Source organism: Coenobita brevimanus, chromosome 89 (assembly GCF_032717465.1).
Source record: "Coenobita brevimanus isolate Jiangsu-jjx chromosome 89, ASM3271746v2, whole genome shotgun sequence".
NCBI lineage: Eukaryota > Metazoa > Arthropoda > Malacostraca > Decapoda > Coenobitidae > Coenobita > Coenobita brevimanus.
In genome coordinates this window covers 20322769-20346605 of record NC_137042.1, presented here as the reverse complement: position 1 = coordinate 20346605, position 23837 = coordinate 20322769, and the positions used below count along the sequence as shown (strand labels likewise).

Sequence of the window (23837 nt, the reverse complement as noted above, 5' to 3'; positions counted from 1 at the left end):
ACCACAGGGGACCAGGGGTGGGGTGGCTGGGGTTAGGCGAGGTAACGTAGAGTCAGAAGGGTTGGGTCCAGTTTGGTATGGTAAGGTAAGATGAAGCAAGGTGAGGTGGTGAGAAGAGGTGGGTAAGGGATGAGGTGTGATGGGATGGAATTAAGTGAGGTAAGACAGAATGGGGTGGAGTGGGGTGAGGCTGGGTTTGGTAGAGTGAAACAGGGTAAGCTGGGATGGGACAGAACAGAAGTGCGCGAGGTGAGGTCTTGTAAGGTGAGGTGATGCAAGATAGGATCAGCATGGTTTGGGTTGAGCTGAATGAGGTTAGGTGGGATGAGGTTGGGTAGGATGGGGAGAGATGGGTGGGGTGGGGTTGGGTGAAGTGGGGTTAGCTGAAGTGAGGTGGATTTGGGATGGATGAGGTGAGGGGCGGTAAAGTGGAATGGAATATTTTTAAGAGGAAAATTATCGTGTACAGCGAGGTGAGACAGCGTTGGGTAAAGGTCTGTGTAGGTAACTAAGGGTCTAGATGAGGTGAAACGAGCTGGGTTGGATTCAGGCAGATTAGAATGGGGTGGGTTGGGTTGAGCTGGGATGGGTTGAGCTGTGTAATTTTAGGTGGGATAAACTAGGTTCGGTTAATAGGAAAAGTGAGTTTAGGGCAGGGTGGGGTGGAGTGAGGTTAGGGTAATTTATAATGGGCTAAGGCTGGTTGGACTAGGATAAATGCACTAGATTGGGTCAGGACTGGGTTGGGCAAGGTTGGGTTGTACTGTGTAAGGTTGGGTAAATCTGTTTATAGATGGAGTGGGTTGGCTTGAGCTACTGTGAGGTGGGACAGGTGAAGTTAGGTTAGTTTAGGCTCTATTTAGTTAAATTAAGTTAGGTTTAAGTTAGGCAAGATTCTAGTTGTGCTGAAGTGGTTTGGGTTGTTAGGTTAGGTTAGGTTAGTTTAGGTTAGGTTGGTTTATGGTGAGACTGGATGGTTGAGGTGAGGGAGGATTGGGCGAGTAGACTATTAATAGCAAACAAAAATAAACCCGGACAACTCCCTCTGATATATGTTTCTATAATATCTGTTATATACATACAGACATACCAGCCTCTAAATTAATCACAAAATATATATAACTCTACTATTATACAGGTAAGGGGGGGTGTCGGGAGAGTTCGGGTTGTAACAAATTCGACTTAACTTTAATTTCAAATATTACTACAACATAATTACACTTAAAATACTAACGTGCAATAACCTAAAATAATTTCTGACTACAAGGAACGTATTGACAGATTTCTAAATTATCAAAGAAATGGGAAAATATCATGTCTAACCCGATTTGGACACGAGACCCAAAATCTCTCGACAACGGAAGTCAAGACGTGACGGAAGTTAGTTTTCAGCCTTTTCCCTCGTTCTTGCACTTCTCACTCTGGATATAAACACATAAATTAATGATTCAATAAACATTAATCCATATACTTCATAGACATAAGTACTGATGATATAAGCCAGCATATTAAAAAGAAAAAATGGTTCCGTTCCTCTTCGACGTTATCAGAGCAGCTGTGAAGGAATATGATAAATACAATAATAATCAACGAGATAATGGAAAAATATTATACCTACATACTGAAATTGTGCTCAAAGTGAAGCTACGATAATCTGGACCCGACTGAAGAGGATCCAAGTTGGGCCAAGACTGTTTTCATCTTAATTATGTGGGTATTTTCTTCCACCTGGAAAATTCATGGCTGTGTGGTATCAGGCTCGGAACGTGATAATCAATTAATAAATAAGGTAATGAATATATTAACTATACCGATTCCGAGAGCACGTAACAATCACCCAGCCTAGCCTCTTCTTGGACGTGTTTGATGGGTAAAATGGATGGGAGGGGACAGAGGAAGGAGCTGTTTCACTTCTATATTTCTCTAACGTTTTGGACTACACAGAAGCCCATCTTTAGGACGATATATTTGATCTGAGTTGTTCGGAAAGCTGGGAAATATAGAACTTCACCCCTTTTCACAGACGACCTAGATTGTATTTTCTTCTTTCAATCCCCAGACAAATTTACTTACCTCAGTATAGATTTTTTGAACCAGAGGAGTTAGACAGAGCTTTCACTGGCCTCGATTCTTCCTAACGTGAAGAAAGTCGTCTGTAGGTAGCAAGAAGAAACAAACACAGAACGCCAGTTAAGTCAAAGGGATAAGCTCTTTCCTGCGTTTCCCTTCCAGCCACTAAACCCCTTCCTTCAGCCTATCCTTGTCCGCGCCAGAATTACCGGGAAAGAATTCAGAGACAGATGTATAGGTGACACACAGAATGAGGGTACTATAGACCTAACCTGTGTATATTTATTTATATTTACTCTAGGATAACGTCTAACAGGAGAGAGTGGTTGTTTTTTTTCGTTCGTGGTCATGATGTAGTCTGGTTTAATCTGCTTCGCTTATCATAGTTTGGTTGAGTTTGGTTCGCTTGTTATTCCTACGTGGTTTATCGTCTGTCTTTCGTGTTTGGTGTTCGTGACTGCTTTTGCTTTTCTTATTCAATTTTTTTTTTTCCTTCTTGTCGGATTTCTCTTGACTGGCTTTTTTTTTTTATATTTCTTTTGTGCCTTTTCCTGTCTGGCTGTCCTATTTGGCGTTGTTGTTGTTCTTTTTCTAGTACTTTTTATTTTATATCGGATACTCCTTCTTGGAAATGGTTTCTTGATCTTTTACTGCCTTCTTAACTGGCATTGTTTTCAACCTTTTTTTTTTTTTAACGGGTTTTCTTGAATGGTCTTGTTTTACTTCACCTTTCTTTTTCCTGCTGGGTTTTCTTCAGGGGCTTCATTTTTTTCAACTTTTCCTCCTGGTTTTCATCAATGGAACTATTTTCTTAATCTTAAAACTTTTTTCTCCTAATGGGTCACAATGTTTCTTCTTCTTTCATCTCTCTTGCTTTTTTCTGTAATTTTCTTTATCTTGGTTCTTTTTCTTATTTTCTTGACTCTGTTCGTCCCTGATCCTCCCTGTCTTGCTCTTCTTACGTATTCCTGTTTTTGCTCATATTGTCTTTCAGTTTCCTGCTCTCTTCTTGATATACGTTTCCCCATTTCTTTTTATTCTTTTATTATTTTTTAACTAGTCATCTTTTTTTGCCTTTCCAAATATTAAGTAACATTTCCGTAAGTTTAAACATAATAGCTGTTTTTGTTTATCTTGATCCATTTTCTTGTTTTCATTTTTTTTTGTAATTTTGGCTCTTCATTCATTTTCCTTGTTTTCCCACATTTCTTTCATTACTTTTTTACTTCAAATTTTCTTGTTACCGCTTTATATTCTTTCATTATTTTCATTTTTTTTCGTGTGTTTTCTTCTTTTGCTTATGTTTTTCTTCCTATGTTGTTGTTAGGTTTCGTCTCTTCCATTTTCCCCAGTTATTTTTTCTTTCCCCTTTTCTCGTCTCTTGCTCTCACCTCCTCTCTTCTAAACCAACCTTCAGTCCACTTCTCTCTTCTCCTCTCATTCCCTATTCTTTCCTCTTCTCTTCTTCAGTTTTCACTCTATTCCCTCCTGCAACCCTTTTCTCCCTTCTTCCTGCTCAATCCTATTTAGTTTGTATTAAATTTCTTTCTCTCTTACTCCCTTCATTTCTCCCTCCCTCCCCTCCGTTTTAACCTATTCTCTTTTTCGCCCCAGCCTCCCTTTCCTAGCCTATCCTGTTTAACTTAATCTCGTAACCTATTTTTTCTTAGATATCCCTTCATTCATCCTTCCATCACATTTTCTTTTCCATTCCTTTAGTTAATCTTGTCATTATTCCCCTCCCCCCACCTCCCTCTTACTCATACAGCATTCTACGTACCATCCCGTCATCTCGCACCCCTCCCAACCCCCTCTCCTGTCCTCTCCTTCGTCACTCCAGCCTTCTGTTTCATCTCCTTTCCCACACTGCTGTAACTCCCACGTTCTTATCCACTATTCTTTCTCTAATCCCACCATCCCCTTCTCTTCCATCTCTTAGCTTCTTCGCCCTCCCTTCAGGTCCTTCACAAGCCCATCCCTCTCTGCCCATCCCATCCCACTCGTCTCTTTTCCACTCCCTCACATCACTTCCACTTTTCATATTCGAATCTTCATACATTCCATCACTCCCCGTTTTTTCTAAACATGTCCTTACTATGTATAACTTAAGTAATGTTTATTTTCTCTTTCTACTTTTCCATTTTCTCTCTTCCCATCCTACATACCACTTTCTCTGTCCTTCCCATCCCACACTCTCATTCTTTACCATGTCTTCTATTCCACATTCTATTTCCATCCTCCCATTCCACATACATTTGGACAAACCCATCATAATTCCAGCAATCCCACACTCCCAGTCTCTTATAGTACAACTCATCGTCCTGTTCTACATGTATACAGAATCCTAAATTTCTTTATCCGGATTTTTTATTTTCTCTATCCTCTCCAACCCACCTATTCCTACCACCCACATCTTGCGACCCTTCCCTCTCCACCTAACCCTTTTGCCCAACACTCTTCATCCCCTCCACCCCACACCCTCGCCCCTTCCCGTCCACCTTATGAGCATGCGCCGAAGAAGTCCTCCGCACTACACTCCCTCATGCAGCAGTCCTGTCTGATTGCACTCAAGGACCGGGGCACCACCACAGGCCAGCTCACCTCCTTGTCCCTCTTGCCTTTAGCTGGGAAGAGGGAGGAGGAAGAGGAGGAGGAAGAAGAAGAGGGGTGGTGAAGAAAGGAAGGCGAGGCGTACTTCTGGTAACTCGCTTGTAGGATTTTGCTTATTTTTTCGGAGAGCAAGTCCGAGAGAGGGAAGGAGCCTGATATGGATGGGGAGGCGTCGTAGTCGATACTGTTAGAGTCTTCCCTATAGACTTCGCTGGCAATGTCGTTTTCTTCCTTTTCCTGTTGATCTGCAATCCCGTTTTCTGTCCCGAGGCGATGAGAGGAGAACCATCCTGCAACGAGAATAATTTGGGGGGATCAAGTATTTGCAACAGGAGAGACAGTGCAGAAGGTTTGTGAGAAGGACTATAAGGTATTTATGGCATTTATGGATATCGCAAATGTATAAAACAAGGTAAACAGAGAGGATTTATGGAAGGTTTTGTGTACGCTGTTGAATGCAGGTAGGTTTGATGATGGTAGTTAAGCATCAGTAAGGGTCGGTGGGCATCTAACAGAATAGTTTAAGTCCAGTCTTGGCGTGAGATAAGGTTATGTGATATCCCAATGGCTGTACTATATCTATCCATCTACCTACCTAGCTATCTATTTGTCTATCTTTATTTATGTATAAAGCTTTTATAGTTATCCTCTTTTTCTCCTAACTTGACAGTCGCTAGACTGACTCTCTGCAAGGTAATTATGATTAATGATTAAGTTTGGAAGGCGTATTATAAGGTGGAGCCAGGATTCCAGGGGCTTGAATGACAAGTGTATGGGTGTGTGGCTTATTTCATTAAGTATGCTGTTCATTAGTGTTTCCATTATCACTTTTTTCTTTTCCCTTCTTTCTGCACCCTACCTTACCCCTCCTGCAGGTGGGAAAAAGAAGCAGGATGATGATGATGATGATGATGATCTCTTACGTGTAACCTGGACCATCCTACAGTACAAAACCAATAACATTATGGTTCTGAATTATTATTCTACCGCTGTTTTGCAAGATGAATATTTTTTGTAATTACAATTATTCTCACCAAGCCTGCCAATAACTGTCCTGCAAAGATATATATATATATATATATATATATATATATATATATATATATATATATATATATATATATATATATATATATATGAATACCGTATACTGAATACCGTATATACAGTATAATTTTTTCACTAAGCCTGACGTGCACCTGTCAGCGTCACTAATTAGAATCACGCAGAACGCTCGAGAAATAAAGTTAACTCAATCACAACACAATGACATCTATTTGCGTGGAAATTAACATCCAATTACCGTATTAATTAGCGACACATAAAGTTGTGATAGTTTTAGTGGCAGTAACATGAACGATGTTACCAACAAGGCAACAACCACCACCACTGCAGATCAGGAATTACAATAGGTATGCAATAGGTATATGTGTGGACAGGACCAGTAGTGTAATAGATACGGTACACATGACTTTTTAATTATTGAAACAAAAAGGAAGGAGGGAATAACGAAGAACTAACATCAAACCATAATATGGCTATAAGGCACTAAGGAACAAAAGAGCGGGGGAAATAAGTTAAATGTATGATGTGAAGAGCAGTAAGAAAACTTATAATACTGAAAAAAGAAACAATGGGAAAGTCACCTAGGAATTCAGTAAGTAGTGGAGGCCGAGGTAGTGAGGAAAGGAAGACCGAAAGCTGAGACGGTGCTGGAGTGTAGACAGGCAATCAAGAAAAAGGTGAGGGATAGTCAGGGGGCAGTTACGGCGTGAACAGACGGGCTTAGGTTCATGTCTCACTAATGACCATGAGTTAGGCTGGTATGACCCAAGAGAAGACAAGCAAGGATAGTCTCCCATCGACGATTGGGGTGGGTTTATATGTTACTGATGCTTAACACATCCTAACCCTATTTCCCATCAATAAGCCAGGCCTCTACATAGAAACATGCAAGCATTTAATCATCTCCTTCACCACGATGACACTACTTACCTTTTTTTCTCTTCTTTAGGAAAAAATACTTCTCAGTGACGGGTTTAACAGAAAAAAAAAATAAAGAACACATTTATCCAAACTTAAGAGGCTGACGAACGAAGTGAAATACAGAGCTGGAAATGAAAGGGTTAGCAGACAAATGACGATAACACTGAAATAAAATAATGGGGTACATAAGGGCGGCATAACACAAACACACACACAGTTAAACAATCGAGGTAATGCACAGATACTAATAAACTAAGTAAAGAGGCACACAAGCGAAACAAGAACCAGATAAACAAAGTAAAGCCAAACACAGATAAAGTTTCTCGTCAAGGTAGGAGGCCTTCTAGCACGTTTGGTGGCTATATAAATTGTGTACAGCATATTACACACAGATTTTTTTTTTTCTTGTGTCTGTTTTTGCTGAATATCGCTAAAATATCGAAACTGCTTCTGTGCAAAATAGAGGAGAGAAGAGTAACTTTCTCCATCTCTTGTGACTCCCTCTCAGCTGAACAAAATCGTCCGGCGTTACCTGGAACAAAATGCTAATTGAGGTTCCCGACACAGGTGAGCTAATAGTGACGTTCCTGTGAGCCAACTGAATGCAGATGTCTGGTGTAAGCTGGAATAAAATACTAGAGTTATCCATACCACGAGAGGAAAATGTGGTGCTGGCAAATTCGGGAAGGAAGAGGTGCTCGGAAGTTTCTAAGCCGAAAAGACTATGGGTACAAGACACAGAGAATCGAGGGGAGATAATCGAGGGTAAACACATGCAAATACGGCAGATAAAGTAGGTTAAACACATATAAACACCGCAGATAATGGAAAGAAAACACAAAAACGCCGCAGATAATGGAAGGTAAACACATGCAAACACAGCAGATAATGGAAGGTAAACACATGCAAACACAGCAGATAATGGAGGTAAAATACATATAAACGCGGCAGATAACGGAGGGAAAACACATTTAAACACAGCAGATAATGGAGGGAAAACGCACATAAACACAGTAGATAATGGAGGGAAAACACATAAAAGCACAGCAGATAATGGAGGGAAAACACATATAAACACAGTAGATAATGGAGGGAAAACACATAAAAGCACAGCAGATAATGGAGGGAAAACACATATAAACACAGTAGATAATGGAGGGAAAACACATAAACACAGCAGATAATGGAGGTAAAACACATTTAAACACAGAAGATAATGGAGGGAAAACACATCTAAACATAACAGATAATGGAGGGAAAACATCTAAACACAGCAGATAATGGAGGGAAAACACAGATATAAACACAGCAGATAATGGAGGGAAAACACACATCAACACAGCAGATAATGGAGGGAAAACACACATAAACACAGAAGATAATGGAGGGAAAACACATCAACACAGCAGATAATGGAGGGAAAACACACATAAACACAGAAGATAATGGAAGGAAAACAAAGCTACTAAGAAGGCCGTACTGTGGTGTAGAGGTGCCTGCTGGAGGTGGTCGTGCCCTCTGTGGCCTGGTGGGGGTAGTTGTGCTGACGACCCGGCCCCACAGTCCACACCTATATCCATCACACAAGGAGGATAGGGGTTAAGTGGAGGACACACTCTCTCTCTCTCTCTGTCTCTCTCTCTCCCCCTCACACACACACACACACACACACACACACACACACAGTTTTACGAACCCCCACAAGCACTCAGTCTCATGCCTACTCACATGCACACGGTTGCACACCTATCCACACAGTCGTAAAGTTATACACATTAACGCACAGAAAACTACGAATGCATACTCTGTCAACATTTACATTCATGTATTTCGCTTATCAGTCTAACAATGATTCATCTATTTATCTAACTACATACCTTTCCACGAATCATTTAGAGAAACAAGTATTCAGTCTAGTCAAATTACCGATCTGTCAAGCAGTCCAATTCCGTTTATCTATCCCCCTGGAATTAACCAATGAAACACGTAACCAGTCCAATTATCAATCGATCAGTCTATATCTATCTGCTTATCAATTAATCAGTCATACAATCAGTCACTTAATCAATCAGTTATATAATTACCCTCACCAAATCGTTCAATCAATTTATCTATCTATTCATATATTTATTAATTTATTTATCTATCTATCTATCTATCTATATCTACATCTATCTTATTGGTGGCACTTACCTGGGGTGCCACAGGGTAGGTGTTGCCACGGCAGTACCACACCGTCACTGCCATCCATATCTGAGGATATAAAGGAAAGGTCAGGAAAGGGGTGGAGAAAGGGGAGGAAGAGGGGGAGAAAGGGGAGGAAAATATGAAGATGGGGGGGAAAGACAGGAGAAGGAAGTGGGGCAGAAGCTGGGGAAGTATGAGACAGGGGGGGAGATGAGGGAAGGAGTAAGGAGAAGGGAGGATGATGGGGCAAGGAAGAGGGGAAGAAGTGGGGAGAGAGTGTGGTAAAGGGGGAAGGAAAAGGGGAAGAAAGCAGAGGGGGTATGGGAAAGAAAGATGGAGGAGACTGAGGGATAGGGAAGGGGAAAAAAGTAAATGGGGAAGGGGACATAGGAGACGAGGAGGTAAGTAGGAAGGAGAAAGAACGACAGGGAAAGAGGGAAAAGGGAATAAGAGTGCATGTTTAAAGGGCACAGGGGAAAAGGAAAAGGCCAAAAGGGAAAAAGGGGAAAAAAGAAAAGAGCGACACGTGAAGTGGAAAAGTAAAAGAGGGAAAGGACTGGGAAAAAGGCGCAGAACGTAATTCAACATGACCACAAATCGTCCAATAGAGAGAGAGAGAGAGAGAGAGAGAGAGAGAGAGAGAGAGAGAGAGAATAAAAAAAAAAGAGCAAAGGAGGAAAAAGAGAAGAGGGACGAGAAGTATGAAAAGGAGAGAAGGGGACACAGTTGACAATGAGCAAATAGGAAGGTAATAATAACAACGCTTGACCACATATCGTCCCGTGAAAACAAGGGGCACGAAAGATCCCAATATCTGCAAGCAATAAACCTCAAAACAACCAATATCGCCAAAGGGAAAACAAGCCCCGGGAAGGAGTAGTGAAGAGGGTAAAGCACTGACCTAATAATTCTGATGAAAGGTCGGGTCCCAGTGTATCAGGGGGAGATAATATGTGGGATTTAATCTGTGCTGTTCATCGTTCCAATACTGTGTCGCAAGCCCACTAGCGTGCCATATAAACAATGCAGGAATTCCACTAGTTTAGCGCACAATGAAGACAAACCTTTAGAGCTCGTGCCAGGACATCCTATAAAACCAAGGCAAAATCCTTTAGCCGTATCCCAGTAAGTATCATCATCATCATCTCCATCATCATCATCATCATCATCCTGACCTCTTTTCCTCACGCTAGGATGGGATAAGGTAGTGTTAAAAAAGTGATGCAAAAGACGAAATGAAGACAATAATGGTCGGTCACAAGAAAATCCCAGACACTCAAATTCCAGCATGGCATTATTATTGTTGATGGGGCGTGTGGAGCGGGACGGTGAGTGAGGTGTGGAGGCGTAATGGCTGTGGCAGGTGTCACGTTTAAGACCGTCATGTCCCGCGCTGTTGTGGCCACGGCAGGGCAGGGCAGGGCAGGGCAGGGCAGGGTAGCAACCGTATTCATAAACTTTCTGAAGCTCTATATAAGATAGTTTTCACATACTTTTATCTTAACTCAAACAGATACTTAACACCTCGCAAAATATCTGGAGTGCATAGTAACGCGGAAAATAGTACAAAACTTAAATATACATACATTTACCTTAAACTGCTACTTAATACTTCACACCCAAACTAGAGGCAATAACACGGAAAAAAATAATACGAAACTACAACATTCAAGAAAGTACTGAACTGCTATGGACGCTTGGTTATCGTATGAACTGGTTGAGATCCTTTGTGAATGCTCAGATAATAGAGAGAAGGAGAGGGTGGGTGTGGGAAGGTGTGTGGATGTTGAGTGTGTGGATGGGGAATGATGTAGGGGTGAAGGAATGAGTGGGTGGAGAAGGGTGTGGGGTGTACAAAATTGTGTGGGTAAGCAAAGGATTGGGAAATGGCAGTAAGGGAGAGGGAGAGGAAACTGGCTAAAGAATTATAAGCGAGCAGATAAAAGAACATAAGCAAAGTATAGGTATGATGAACACCGAAGTGGAGGGTATGGAGAGGGTGGAGACTGGGTGAGGTGGAGGGATGGAGTGGAGGCGGGGTGTGAGGTGGAGGGATGGGGTGGAGGCGGGGTGTGTGGTGGAGGGATGGGGTGGAGGCGGGGTGAGAGGTGGAAGATAATTAGGTGGGGAGGTGGATTAGGAAACAAAGGACCGCACTGAGCCGGGATACGGTCGCTTGCCGGTATTGTTGTCCACACCAAACTCCAATGAATTCTCAGGATATAACGCCAGCAAATAAAGAGACGAGACAATGTTACAAATCATCATCATCATCATCAACGTCATCATCATCATCATCATCATTATCCTGACCATTTTTCTCACCTAATCGCTATCATCACGACCATCCTCATCATAATCATCCAATCATTACTCTCACTAATAAATGAGGTGAGGTTGTAATATAAGGTTGCTGTACAATAACTAATCATTACTATCATTATAACTATCATCACCATCATCTCCCTCCTGAAAAAAATGTGGTGAAGCTGTAACTAATAAAAAATAATAATAATCTAATAACTAATTCTTATCATTATCCTGATTCGTAATTATAAAGAGAATCGATCGCGACTATTTTTGTGAATTACGGTTTGTTTTAGTAGGAAGGATATGGCAGAGAGAGAGAGAGAGAGAGAGAGAGAGAGAGAGAGAGAGAGAGAGAGAGAGAGAGAGAGAGAGAATCTTCCCATATGCTTTGGTCTTCCAGCAATAACATATCTTAGTTACGGCTGGGAATCGATCGTAAGTTTGTTTGTCAATCTCGACCAGAGCAGTAAGGGCAACGAGGTTGCCTGTAATAATACCTGTCTGCCACTACACCACCAACATAACAACTACTGCCACACCAACCACCACCACCACAACAACAACAACAACAACCACTACCTTCTCCACCACTACTAACAGAATCAGAACCACATCACCCACTAGCATCACCACCACCATTACCATTCCCGCCAACACCATTACCACTACACCTATCTTGACTACCACTAGCTTCACCACCACATTTACCACAACTACTACCACCATCAGCACTTTGAAACAACCACTGATGTGCAATGTGTTATATAATTATCATCGTTTACCCTCAGATGACAACTGGCCACATCTAACCTGAATAAAATCTTGTCGGCAGCAAGACTATAAAAGATAAAACTTCTGACATCCAGCATGGGTTAAGGGAATTACTACTACTACTACTACTACTATTACTACTACGTTCATGGTTATTCTAATGACGACTTTCCTTCATGTAGACTAGTTATATAATTACCCCTTCCCAGTTTACGATCCCTCCCGCACTCATCACAGCTTCGAAAAAATCAGCATCTGGTCACCTTCTTGGAAAAAACATCTCATTCGGGAAGAGAATCAAAAGAAAAAAAAAAATGGATAAAGACGATATAAAACAGCTGACCACCAATTGTAAAGTGAAATGAGAAGATAAACCGCCGCAGAATTAATAGAGAATGAGGAAATAAGGAAGGAAAGCTGAGAGGAGGAGAGAAGATCGAATTTTTCCTGCGTTTTTTTTACGTCACCAAATCAGATGCTTATTTGACTCACCGGGGAGAACTTGACGCTCCCTTGACTGGCATTAGCATTTTAAACTCCGTCTTCGTAGTTTTTTTTTTTTTTTTCGTTTTCTTTTTACAAACGACAACTTCCTGGATACAAAAGCAGTGCATTGACTCCAGTTTGCTTATTTTTCTGTCTACTGATTCCCGAGATATCTCAGGAAATTACAGTCAAATTTAGGTGATATTTATTATTGCTTTCAAATTGTACGACATATCTAACTTTATTCTCCCTAATGCCAGATACTATTATTCGAATGAGAAATCCATAGCATACCACAAATGAGATGGTGCCAGAGGATCAATCTATATTGGTGATTCGTAGGTGTACTGCCTACCTCGGGAAAGGGTATCAAATCCTCTGTACAGAATTAGAAACACAATCGCTTCTTGACTACAACAGTGGTGAAGGTATGTACTCTTCTCTCTCTCTCTCTCTCTCTTTTTTTTTTTTCTTTATCCCTCTCCCTTCTCTTTTTCTCTCGTCACCCTTACACTCTCCTCTCCTCTCATCTTCTTTTCCCTTTTCTGCTTTCTTCTCTTCCTTTATTCTCCTGTCTCCTCTACAGTGCTCTCTTGAATTTTTTCCCTTCTCCCTCTCCTTCTCCTCTCCTCTTCTCTGTCTTCCATTCTCCTCTCTTTTCCTCTTCACAGTTCTGCACTATTTTACTTGCCTCTATTCCGTTCTTCATAAAACCGTATATTTTTCTCATTTTGTACGGTCAAATACGTGTTGCTCAGATAGGGGCATACGGTGGGGCGTCGAGGTAATTTTTTTTTTCTCTCTCTCTCACACACACACACACACACACACACACACACACACACACACACACACACACACACACACACACACACACACTATCAAAACAATGGTACCATCTTGATCCTGACCTCAATATCATGTCACATCCTGATGCATGTTTTTTTTCTTTTAAAGTGAGAATCAGGTGCAGTGTCACAGGGTCGTTGTTCTACTCTGTCATCTGGCCTTTCTTGGATTTTTTATTTTATTTGTGTCCTGCTTAACGTGGTATTAAACATTTCACTCGGCCGGGCATGGATATCTGGTATGTATTCAGACTCATTATCGTTCAATCTAATTTGCATGAATCAGCCCTAAACTACGGGAGAACCTGTGTGTGTGTGTGTGTGTGTGTGTGTGTGTGTGTGTGTGTGTGTGTGTGTGTGTAGGGGGGCGGATAAAAAGGAATACAGTAAACAAGACAATCTTCGATACATTCATATCTGTGTATCTCCTCTGTCTCAACTTTCATAATCTGTAGTTTTTTCTTCAGGAGGCGTGGGCTTCATATTAGTTGAATGTCATTATTTCCCTGACTAGCGGTCTGTTGTAATCTGACGATGCAGTGTTAGCAGGTAATTATTCAAAAAACAAAAGAGGTTCTCGGAAACGTAAGCACTCGAAATATGCAAAAGAAATTTGAATTTTCGAAGACCACTCAGGCTGAGATGCCTGGATCCACTTGGTTTGAAACTAGATCTCACACATACATACATACATATATGCATACATACATTTTGAATGACAGAACTTCCTTGTTCGCATGGGTTGGCTTTGCTCACCTGATGGCTGTTTTCCAAGGAGAGAGAGAGAGAGAGAGAGTTACGATTACATATAGCCCTGAAAAGACCACTCAGTATTCACTACAAAATAATAACGTTGTGTTACACTACACGCATTTTCCTACAAAGGGTACCGTGCTTTTAAAAGATTTCTACATTGTGACATCTGTCCTCAGCGGTGGCAGTTCAACCAAGAGGCTGATGTATCGGAATATCGTGATATACGGAGCACAGTAGGCCCTGAAACTGACGGCTACAGCTTAACAATAAAGGAAGGCGGTTGTTAAGACTTGTGCAAGGAAAAATAGGAAAAAATTTAGGAACACTTCTTTTCCACTAACTGTTATTGTTGTTGTGGCTCCAGTCTTGTCTGGATGTGAACCTAGTGGGCTGCAGGCTTTAGCTGCCCTATTCCTGCAGCCCACCAGGCTCCTTTGAGGGACGGGATGGAGTAAGGTGCGTTTCTGTACAGATTATATGGGTGCCACCGCGTTGAGGTATCCTTCTCCAGCACAATTTTTAGTTGCAATAAGGATATTTAGTATATTAACCTCATATCCCTCCCTGCTACACCCACACTCACCTTTGTACACCCAAACACGCATCCACCTTCCCACACCCACCCCTACATCCACCTTCCCACACCCACACCTACACCCACCTTCCCACACCTACACACGCGGAATACCCACACCCACCTTTCCACACCCACACTCACCTTCCCATACCCATACCTATATCAACCTTCTCCCCTGCAACGTCCACACCCACACCCACACCCTTCTCATATTTACACTCACACCTACACCCACACCCATCTCCATCTCACAAATCCAACCCATCACGGTTACTGGGAGGGGGGAGGAAACAGCATATCCCAAGAGAAAGCCAATCCAGAATAAGAGGCAGCTCAATGAGAGAGAGAGAGAGAGAGAGAGAGAGAGAGAGAGAGAGAGAGAGAGAGAGAGAGAGAGAGAGAGAGAGAGAGAGAGAGAGAGAGAGAGAGAGAGACACACACACACACACACACACACACACACTTATACTACCCCCTCTCTCCCTCTCTCTCCCTCTCTCCCTTATTTTAGCGTCTACGAGCCTCCACCAGAAATACTGAGAAAGCAATTCCTGGCTCCATCTCATCTCTCGCCATTATGAGGACTGGCAAAATGCTGGTCTGTAATTCCAACGTAAACAGAGAGAGAGAGAGAGAGATTTACACACAGCACAGCCACTCTTGCATCCATCCTTCTCTCTAAAGGGAGCTCCGTCTTTCATCCTTCCCGTCTGTTTTACACCGATTCTGGACTGTGTGTGAGTTGGTCTGTCTGTCTGTCTGGATGTCTGTTTTGTGCTTATTCTTCTTTCTGTGTGTGGGTCTCTGTCTCTCTCCATATACCTTTATCTTTGCTTTGCACCTATTATTCCCTCTATATGAGCCTCTCTCTCTCTCTCTCTCTCTCTCTCTCTCTCCCGGGTGTTCTGCTATCTCCTTTTCCTCCTTGTTTCACTGTCTCTCCCCATTTCGTCTGAGTTTTCGCCACCTTTCTTGACTGCAATCTTACCCATTTCCTTTTCCTTTCTGTCTCCTCCAGTCTTAGCGTCACTGTTCCTATTTCTACAATGAACCAGGAACTAAGGAGCTGTCGGGAAAAAATGTTCGTCTATTATTCTGCAGCGTCTAAGTCACGCCTGGGGCATGTCCATCACTTTCCTCCCTGAAGCAGTATTACGAAAAGAATTATTTATGGACGGGAATATACAATACCTCTCTCATCTTAAGAATATTAGCCACTGGAAGAAGGAGAAAAATGGAAGAGATCAAATGTTATAAGCATTTCTTTTCCTTATCTGTTTACTAAAAATGCGTCATTAACTTCCATTCCACTCCCTTCTGGACACCTTCTACATCACGGAAAATACGTGGAGAGTATTTTTTCTCTCATATAAGAATAGAGAAGTTTAGAGTGCTGTTTTTTTTTTGGGGGGGGTAGGGGGGGGATCATCCTACATGCCTTTGGAAATGATGGTCAGTCTTTAATCCTGTTTACTTTGGCATTACTGTCTTTGCCCAACATCAGCTCATGATTTTACCTTGATTTAATGTACTGAACAAGAGTATTCTGTCTTGGAACTACTGTATAAAATTGTCACCATTCTTTGGCTGACGCGTCATGGTTGTCGGAAGATATGAAGAAATCTGCCGGGATGTTAATGAAGGCACCAGGAGGGATTCAAAGCCATACTTGTTACAGTAGGGGCAGTACGAGTCACATGAACTAAATATTACTGTTTTGTCAGTATGTTGTTCACGACAGGATGATTGCAGATAACTACAATGTAAACTATTGCCTTCATGATTTCAATACTACTGTTTTGGTAAAACCGTGCCTCTTTCGTGCTTTGTTGATCCTTGTTTTCTGGACGCGTTCTCACTCCATTCTTAGGTATGAAAATGAAATACAGGATGATGATACTGATGGTGATGACGATAATGATGATGATGATGACGATGTATTATCCTGTCTACAGTACGCTGTCACAGGGTTGGTCTTGTCTTTACCTGTAAAAGAGATGATGGGCTAGGACTGAGAAGTAAGATGAGTTTGCTGAGAGGTGTGAGATTTGAGAGAAGGTGCAAAGTACCACACCGGTTCTGCAGTCTCATTTATACAGTTTTGTTAACATACTGTGTAAGTTATCTTGGTGTAGTCTAGAACTGTAAGAGAGGATGAACGAGGAGTAAGAGATGAGGAGGTGACTGAGCAATGAGGTGTAGGAGGTGAGGTGAGGTGAGGTAAGATATATGCAGATTGAGTCAAGAGACGGGATGGGTGAGGAATATCTCCACTTGTTACCTTCCCTCTCTCTCTCTCTCTCATATATCACTCAACTAATCTTAGTCGTATTTTCCTCTCCCCCTTTTCTCTCTCTTCTTTCCCATTACCATTAGCTCAGAATGGAGACAAAAAATGATGTAAGCGTCAGGGTACAACTAAAGTACGAGACATAAAGAGTACACACACACACACACACACACACACACACACACACACACACACACACACTCACACACACACACACACACACACAGCGCTGCCTAGAGATAAACGAGTGATGAAATTAAGTCACCATCTTTTTCCTGCACATTTATCGACAAGTAAACTTCAGCAAGCATGTCATCCACTCTTCACCCCCACACCAGTCAGGGTGAAGGTCAGGTCCTGGGCAACGATTCGAATCCAATAGCGCAACTGGAGGCTTATCGATCATACTATGCCAGCTGGGGCGTTAAATCGCTTCAATAAAAACGTATCTGTCACAAACATGTTGACAGCCAGATGTATGGATGCACGATACGCCTCACGACCTCCCAAATACGACTCCCTTAAACCTGGGATGTAATCTTAGGGCTCACAGGTAAGAATCAGTGGCCTAAGAGGAGAAACCAGACCTATTACGCACCTGGATGAAATGTAATTGGTGTGTTACGCATGTACTTCACACACGTTTTTTTCCCCTCTTATTACAGAACGTACAACAAACTGTCGACCTGGGCGTCTCAATGCAAATATTCCTGGTTATGAACAGTGACTGGAGACAAAATGTTAAAAGTCTTAAAACTCACTACACACACACACACACACACACACACACACACACACACACACACACACCGCTCGCTGGTGCAGTGGTAACGTTCTCGCTTGCCATCTGGTAGACGGGAGTTCGCGCCTCGCTCAGGTTGCGAAAAGTTTCACTGACGAAGTGGGTGGTTACTGTCCCCCTTGAGCAAGGGGACGGGTGTGTGCGTGTGTGAAGGTCACAGCCTTGCCCTTAGATCGGACTATATGAGCTCTCAGCTCCCTTCCGGGAGGGTAAAAGCTGACGATCACGACCATCAGGTGATCCTGACCGACCCGGTGAATTACACACATACACTGTGGTCGTGAGTTCGATCCAGGCTGCAGCAGGGAATAGCTTGTGTATTTGCATTAGACACCCGCTGTGTTAACCGCCATTCCAAACATCTCCACGGACACGCCATAAAAACACCTTCACTTCATCAAAATTCCAGATCTAAATGTGATATCCCTTGCTAATGGCACCATTGTATTCGTACCCATATACCGGTGACGAAATGGCGACAAATGGTCAGCCCGGAGTGTCGTAGGTGAACAAGTAAACTAATGGATCTCAGGGTCCAAATACTGCAAAAATGTCACGTCTTCCCTCTTCGCACTGTAAAGGGATAAACAGCCGGGTCATACAAAAATGCTGTGTGCAATGGAGAACCGAAGAATGCCATTGTGGGTGAATAACAGCAACGTGGCCAGAAAGACGAAAGGCAGGGTGAGAATGAGGATGTACGGTAGCGAATTGAGTAGCTACGGGTGATGGAATGGTGGACTGGGATGGATTTCGAGAGTGCACGTGAGACAAGATTAAGCAGCAAGAAGGTAATTTCTCTCTCTCTCTCTCTCTCTCTCTCTCTCGTTACGTCCTACCACCATTTCCTTGATATCGAGGTCATACAGAGACAGACAGATAGACAGAGACAGGAAATTAGACGTAAACAGAAAAATACCGATAGAGGAAAACAGAAGCAACAAAGTGAAGACAAACCAACAGGACATAAAAGCAGGAACACAGACAGACAGACAGACACAGAAAAATAGCCAGAAAGACAGACAAGCACACACACACAATGGAAAACTGAGAGAAAAACAAACAGAGAGAAAAACAAACAAACAGCCATCGACTCATCCATCCATCCAATTAAATCAGAGAGAAGTGTCTAAAAACAAACACCCCCAAACGAGCCACGCACGAAAGCCATCTAGTTAATATTTCGACCTTGTTTTCGTAGAGAGGTAATGACCGGCGAAACACCTGTAATGTAGCCCAAGGTAACCAGAAACTAAATTACGCGACCTGTGTTTATTTCCGGCGCGTGTGGTGATGCCGCGGCGTCATAATTCAGGCTCATGTAGATCATTTTAATTGGTATTGATCCGGTGTGTATCGGTTGGTAATTACGCGATAGGTGTGTGTGTGTGTGTGTGTGTGTGTGTGTGTGTGTGTGTGTGTGTGTGTGTGTGTGTGTGTGTGTGTGTGTGTGTGTGTGTGCCTATCTATCAGCTTACGTGGATGAAGCCAAGTGGGTAAGTTAGACGCTCTGTGGCTCATTTAGGAATCTCAGGTAAACCAAAGTAAACACTGCAGGGAAGGCAAGAACAACATGGCGAGGTTACCGACGAACAGCAGCAGAGGGGGAGAGGATGCTTAGCCCCCCGAGTACAATGGCGTCTCTTATTTTTTTCTTTAAATAGATAATGAATGGAGGAAGGAAAAACAAAGGGGAAAAAAAAAAAGTCCATGTGCCTAAAGACATCCTCCATTTATAAAATATCCACAACAACTGGACTTCAACAGAAGTGGATCAAATGTTTGTGGGAAACAACTCCCAGGAAGCGAATTCTCTGTTTTTTTACCTCAACTGCAAGGTCTCAGGAATATACGAGTACAATGTGCTTACATTCTTCCTGATACTGAAGTTACGATTTATTCAGAACACTGACTTAATCCTTCACCACGTCAATGGGATAGTTAGAATAAAAAAAAAATGGAGTGGCCAAACCCAATTATTGGATTGCCCAAGGTGGTCTCTATAAGTGGGATATGGAGGTACTTCCTCGAAAATTTGTGATGGCCACTGAGGTGGCCAGGCATATTTCAGTGATGGCCAATGCCACCTCGACCACCCCTACGGGTGTGCCACTGAGACCATGCTCATATCAGCATAATTATTCCATATAGCTTCACTGCGTTTACAACTTCCGCCTTACCCTACCATCCAGCACTTTGCCAGCCCGTCCCACCCATAACTGCTCCTCACATCATCCTTTTTCTGCCCTCACTCCACATTCAATTTCTAAAGTAAATCTTCCCACTACTAACGCCGTCCGTCATACAACGCCCGTCTGCACACGGTGTACTCGTCCCACCTTCTCATATCACCTACCATTATTCCGACCCGTCCAACACTCCGACAACACTATCCATTTTTGCTCCCCCAGTGAGAATCATTTGTTACGGACCCCCAGAAATAATCGAACTGTGATTTACTACATGACATCAGATCCTGAAATCCCATTCATGATGGTTTCTACATTTATACAGGTGATTTAATTAGTGGTCATATTGGATTACACACAGATTTTTTTTCTATTAGTCATATATCAAAGGCACTGTAATTATGAGGCTTATTTTTTGCAAACGGTTTAATTGCCGTGACCTCAATAAATCTGTACTGACATGAAACAGTTCGATAGGTCTGACGTTACCTAAGAAGTACTGAAATGGCCTTAACCCCTTCAGTAAGATGTAATATTTACTATATTCTTGCTGTCTCCAGACGATTTTATTCATTAAGATTAGAATTTCGAAATGGTGAGGTCAGTTACAGCCACCATTAACCTTTCGGTACAAGAGGTCTTTCCAGAGTTTAACAGAAGCGTCTGAAAGTAGGAAGAATAAACTAATAAAAAGGTAACATACTCAAAAGATAAACAGACTGACTAAGAGCTGAACTGATCTGCTGGAGTCAGAACCTCGCATACAGCAATTTGTCTAGATTAAATCACCTTTTTCTCTTCCCGTTCGTTACTGCGGCAAACCAGGTCGAAACTATAAACACATCAACCAGACAATACCAAGATATAATACGCATAATAAGCGCTAAGAGGAATGTGGCACGAAGTCTCCTATGCCGCCTAGAATACGCATCTGTACCCCTTCATCAAGATATCACATTTCTAAAAGTTTAATCTTGCTAGTTCCTGACGAATGTGTTTAGCTTTGTGGAGACTTGAACTGGGAGGATTTGATACAGCTTTCATCAGACCCTTCCATGCGAGAGGCCTGTCCCAAGTTGAGTAAAATCGTCTGAAGTCAGCGAGATAAACCAAAATAAAAAATGAAAGACCAACAGATTCAAGAGGTCAAACTGATTGATATAAGGGTGAGGGGGATGTCAGTGAGAATGAGTTATAGTTAATCCTTACACACACACACACACACACACACACACACACACACACACACACACACACACTCTCTCTCTCTCTCTCTCTCTCTCTCTCTCATTCCCATCTACCAGCTTGCTTATATATTCTACAACTTACATATTCTTCCATCTATTACTCTACCTAGTCCTCACTTACCAGCCTTCCTACCTGCCAGCCTACGTATCTATCTACCTCTCCATCAACCAGCCTATCTCTCTACCTACTTCTCCATCTATCATTTTATCTATCAGTCAGTCTATCTACCAGTTAATCTATCCATCTATATACCTATCTGTCTATCTATTATCTATATTCTTCTCCATTTACTAACCTTCTGTGTTAATCTACCTGTCACCTGAGCCTGGCTCGAATTTCCTATAGCTAATTAGTGAGAAGGTGAAGTGATCGCAAGTCTGATAATTGATGAAGCCAGTACCTGACCTTTCTCTCTAAACACCCAGACCCACACCCACCTACCCACCCACCCACACACACACACACACACACACACACACACACACACACACACACACACTGCTCCCTCCCTTCTCTTCCCTCATCCCTAATTCACACATCCATACCCCTCATTTCAACAGCCCTCACCCCTACTCTCCTCTCACCCCTTACAGTCCTCTCACCCCTTTCACACTCACCCTTCACGCCACAATTCTCATCCCTACACTCCGATCACCTCACAAAGTTCACTCACCCCTCACATATACACCTCTCTCATCACCCAATCTTCATACAGCCGATACACATCCCTACAGCTCCTCTCTCTCTTTCTCACACACACACACACACACACACACACACACACACACACACACACACACGGACCACCGCCCACCCCATTCTCCAATAAAGCATTCAATTATGCACACTGACCAATATCACCAGTGAACCCCTGTGTATGATTTCAAATGGCCCGATCCAGTATCAATAATAAAACAGATCCTTTTACTGGCGGAGAGAGAGAGAGAGAGAGAGAGAGAGAGAGAGAGAGAGAGAGAGAGAGAGAGAGAGAGAGAGAGAGATTATAGTCTTAGGAACTGCGTCTATGGGTACAAAGGAAGGATGGAAGGGGGCACACATGTAAGACAACCCTTAGCTAAAAAGCCGTGTATGCCTAGGGCCAGGTGATGCGGTTTTCAGGCAGGTTAAGGTATTGTACGTCGAGGCTGAAATATCGAACCAACACAAAACGGACAGAGGAAGACCAGAAAGAAAAAAAATTCCCCGCCAGTCCAGCTATACCAATTGCTCCAGCTGCATCCAGAAAAAATACGAAAAAGAAAAGAAAAACTGAAGGAAGAGATAACAGTATGAAATAAATGTGACGGGAAGACGTGCAGAAAAACGTGAAGATCTATTTCCGGCTTTAGTGAAGGGAGGAGGAGGAGTAAGAGGAGGAGGAGGAAACTGAAGGATAATATTGGAATAATTATGGTCATTGTGTTTGAGAGTCGTCTGTAAATGCTTTAGTGAAAATATAGGGTATACACACACACACACACACACACAGACACACACACACACACACACACACACACACACACACACACACACACACACACACACACACAGAAAATGAGATCTTTGTCAAGTCCTCACCTATGAAAACTACGAAGGAAGAAGCAGGACGCAGTGTAAAATAAATGAGAAAATAAGAATGGCTGAAGGAAGAGAATGTACTGGGAATTAAGTAAGATGGAAAGGAAGTCAGAAAAATGTGGTAAATTTCACATCAAGGTGTTACGAAAGGAAAGGTAAAGACAATGACGGCAGGCAGTTAAAAAAAAAAAAAGGTTGAAAGGATGAGGGCTCAGTATAAATTCCATACGTTTAAGTAGAGAAAAAAAATATATAAAGATTTAATTTATCTTACCACTAATGAAAAGCCAACAGCAGTGAGAGAATTTATAATAATAGAGGGAAAGGACGATGTAATATTTAAAAATCCACACAAAGATGTCAAGAATAAAAACTCGAAGGCATGAACAGATGGCGATGTGATATGAACGAGGAGGAGAGGAAGACAAAATGTAGACAAGTGTAAAGAAAGTTGATAGGTTTAGCCAACAGAAAGGATGATTATAAAGAGAATATCGCCTCTTTTTTCTTACCGTGTGTGTGTGTGTGTGTGTGTGTGTGTGTGTGTGTGTGTGTGTGTGTGTGTGTGTGTGTGTGTGTGTGTGTGTGTGTGTGTGTGTGTGTGTGTGTGTGAGTGTGTGTGGAGTACTTTGCGCCGCATCTATCAACTAATTCTTCAGTTTCATGTCCATTCATTCCTCTCCGAGCTGCGAGAACCAGATGATGAAAACACACACACACACACACACACACACACACACACACACACACACACACACACACAAGGGAACAGCTGATGAGTTTCTCTTGAAGACGACAAATGAGACAGCACACTTTGAGCCGCCTTCTGGTTAAGCTGGGATTCTCTCGCTCGCCTCATCCGTACCAGCATATTTCTGGGTGATGTCTGCTACGTAGGTGTTAAACGCATCCTTACTCCATCCACGGGGAGGAAAAAAGTCGATGATGATGATGGTGGTGGTGGTGATGATGATGATGATGATGATGATGATGATAATGATGATTATGTGTAAATTAAATCGCCAAGAAAAAGATGTTTGATGAACTTGCTAAACCTTCCTCCAGCCTGTCACATCCCCGGTCACTGCACATTTCCCCACACCTTTTCAATCAAATGGCTTCTCTTTGA

The 23837-nt window shown here is 42.4% G+C and overlaps 1 protein-coding gene across 1 annotated transcript in view; it reads right to left on the bottom strand.

The window, feature by feature from the left end:
- Positions 1-4569: 4569 nt before the first annotated feature.
- LOC145411412 (uncharacterized) overlaps positions 4570-23837 on the bottom strand; it is a 35479-nt gene continuing 16211 nt past the window's right edge. The window contains exons 2-4 of the mRNA XM_080281452.1: positions 8860-8919; positions 8147-8236; positions 4570-4970 (exon numbers count right to left, since the gene is read on the bottom strand). Coding sequence (XP_080137578.1) covers positions 4570-4970; positions 8147-8236; positions 8860-8919 — 551 coding nt within the window. The remainder of the gene's footprint in view (positions 4971-8146; positions 8237-8859; positions 8920-23837) is intronic.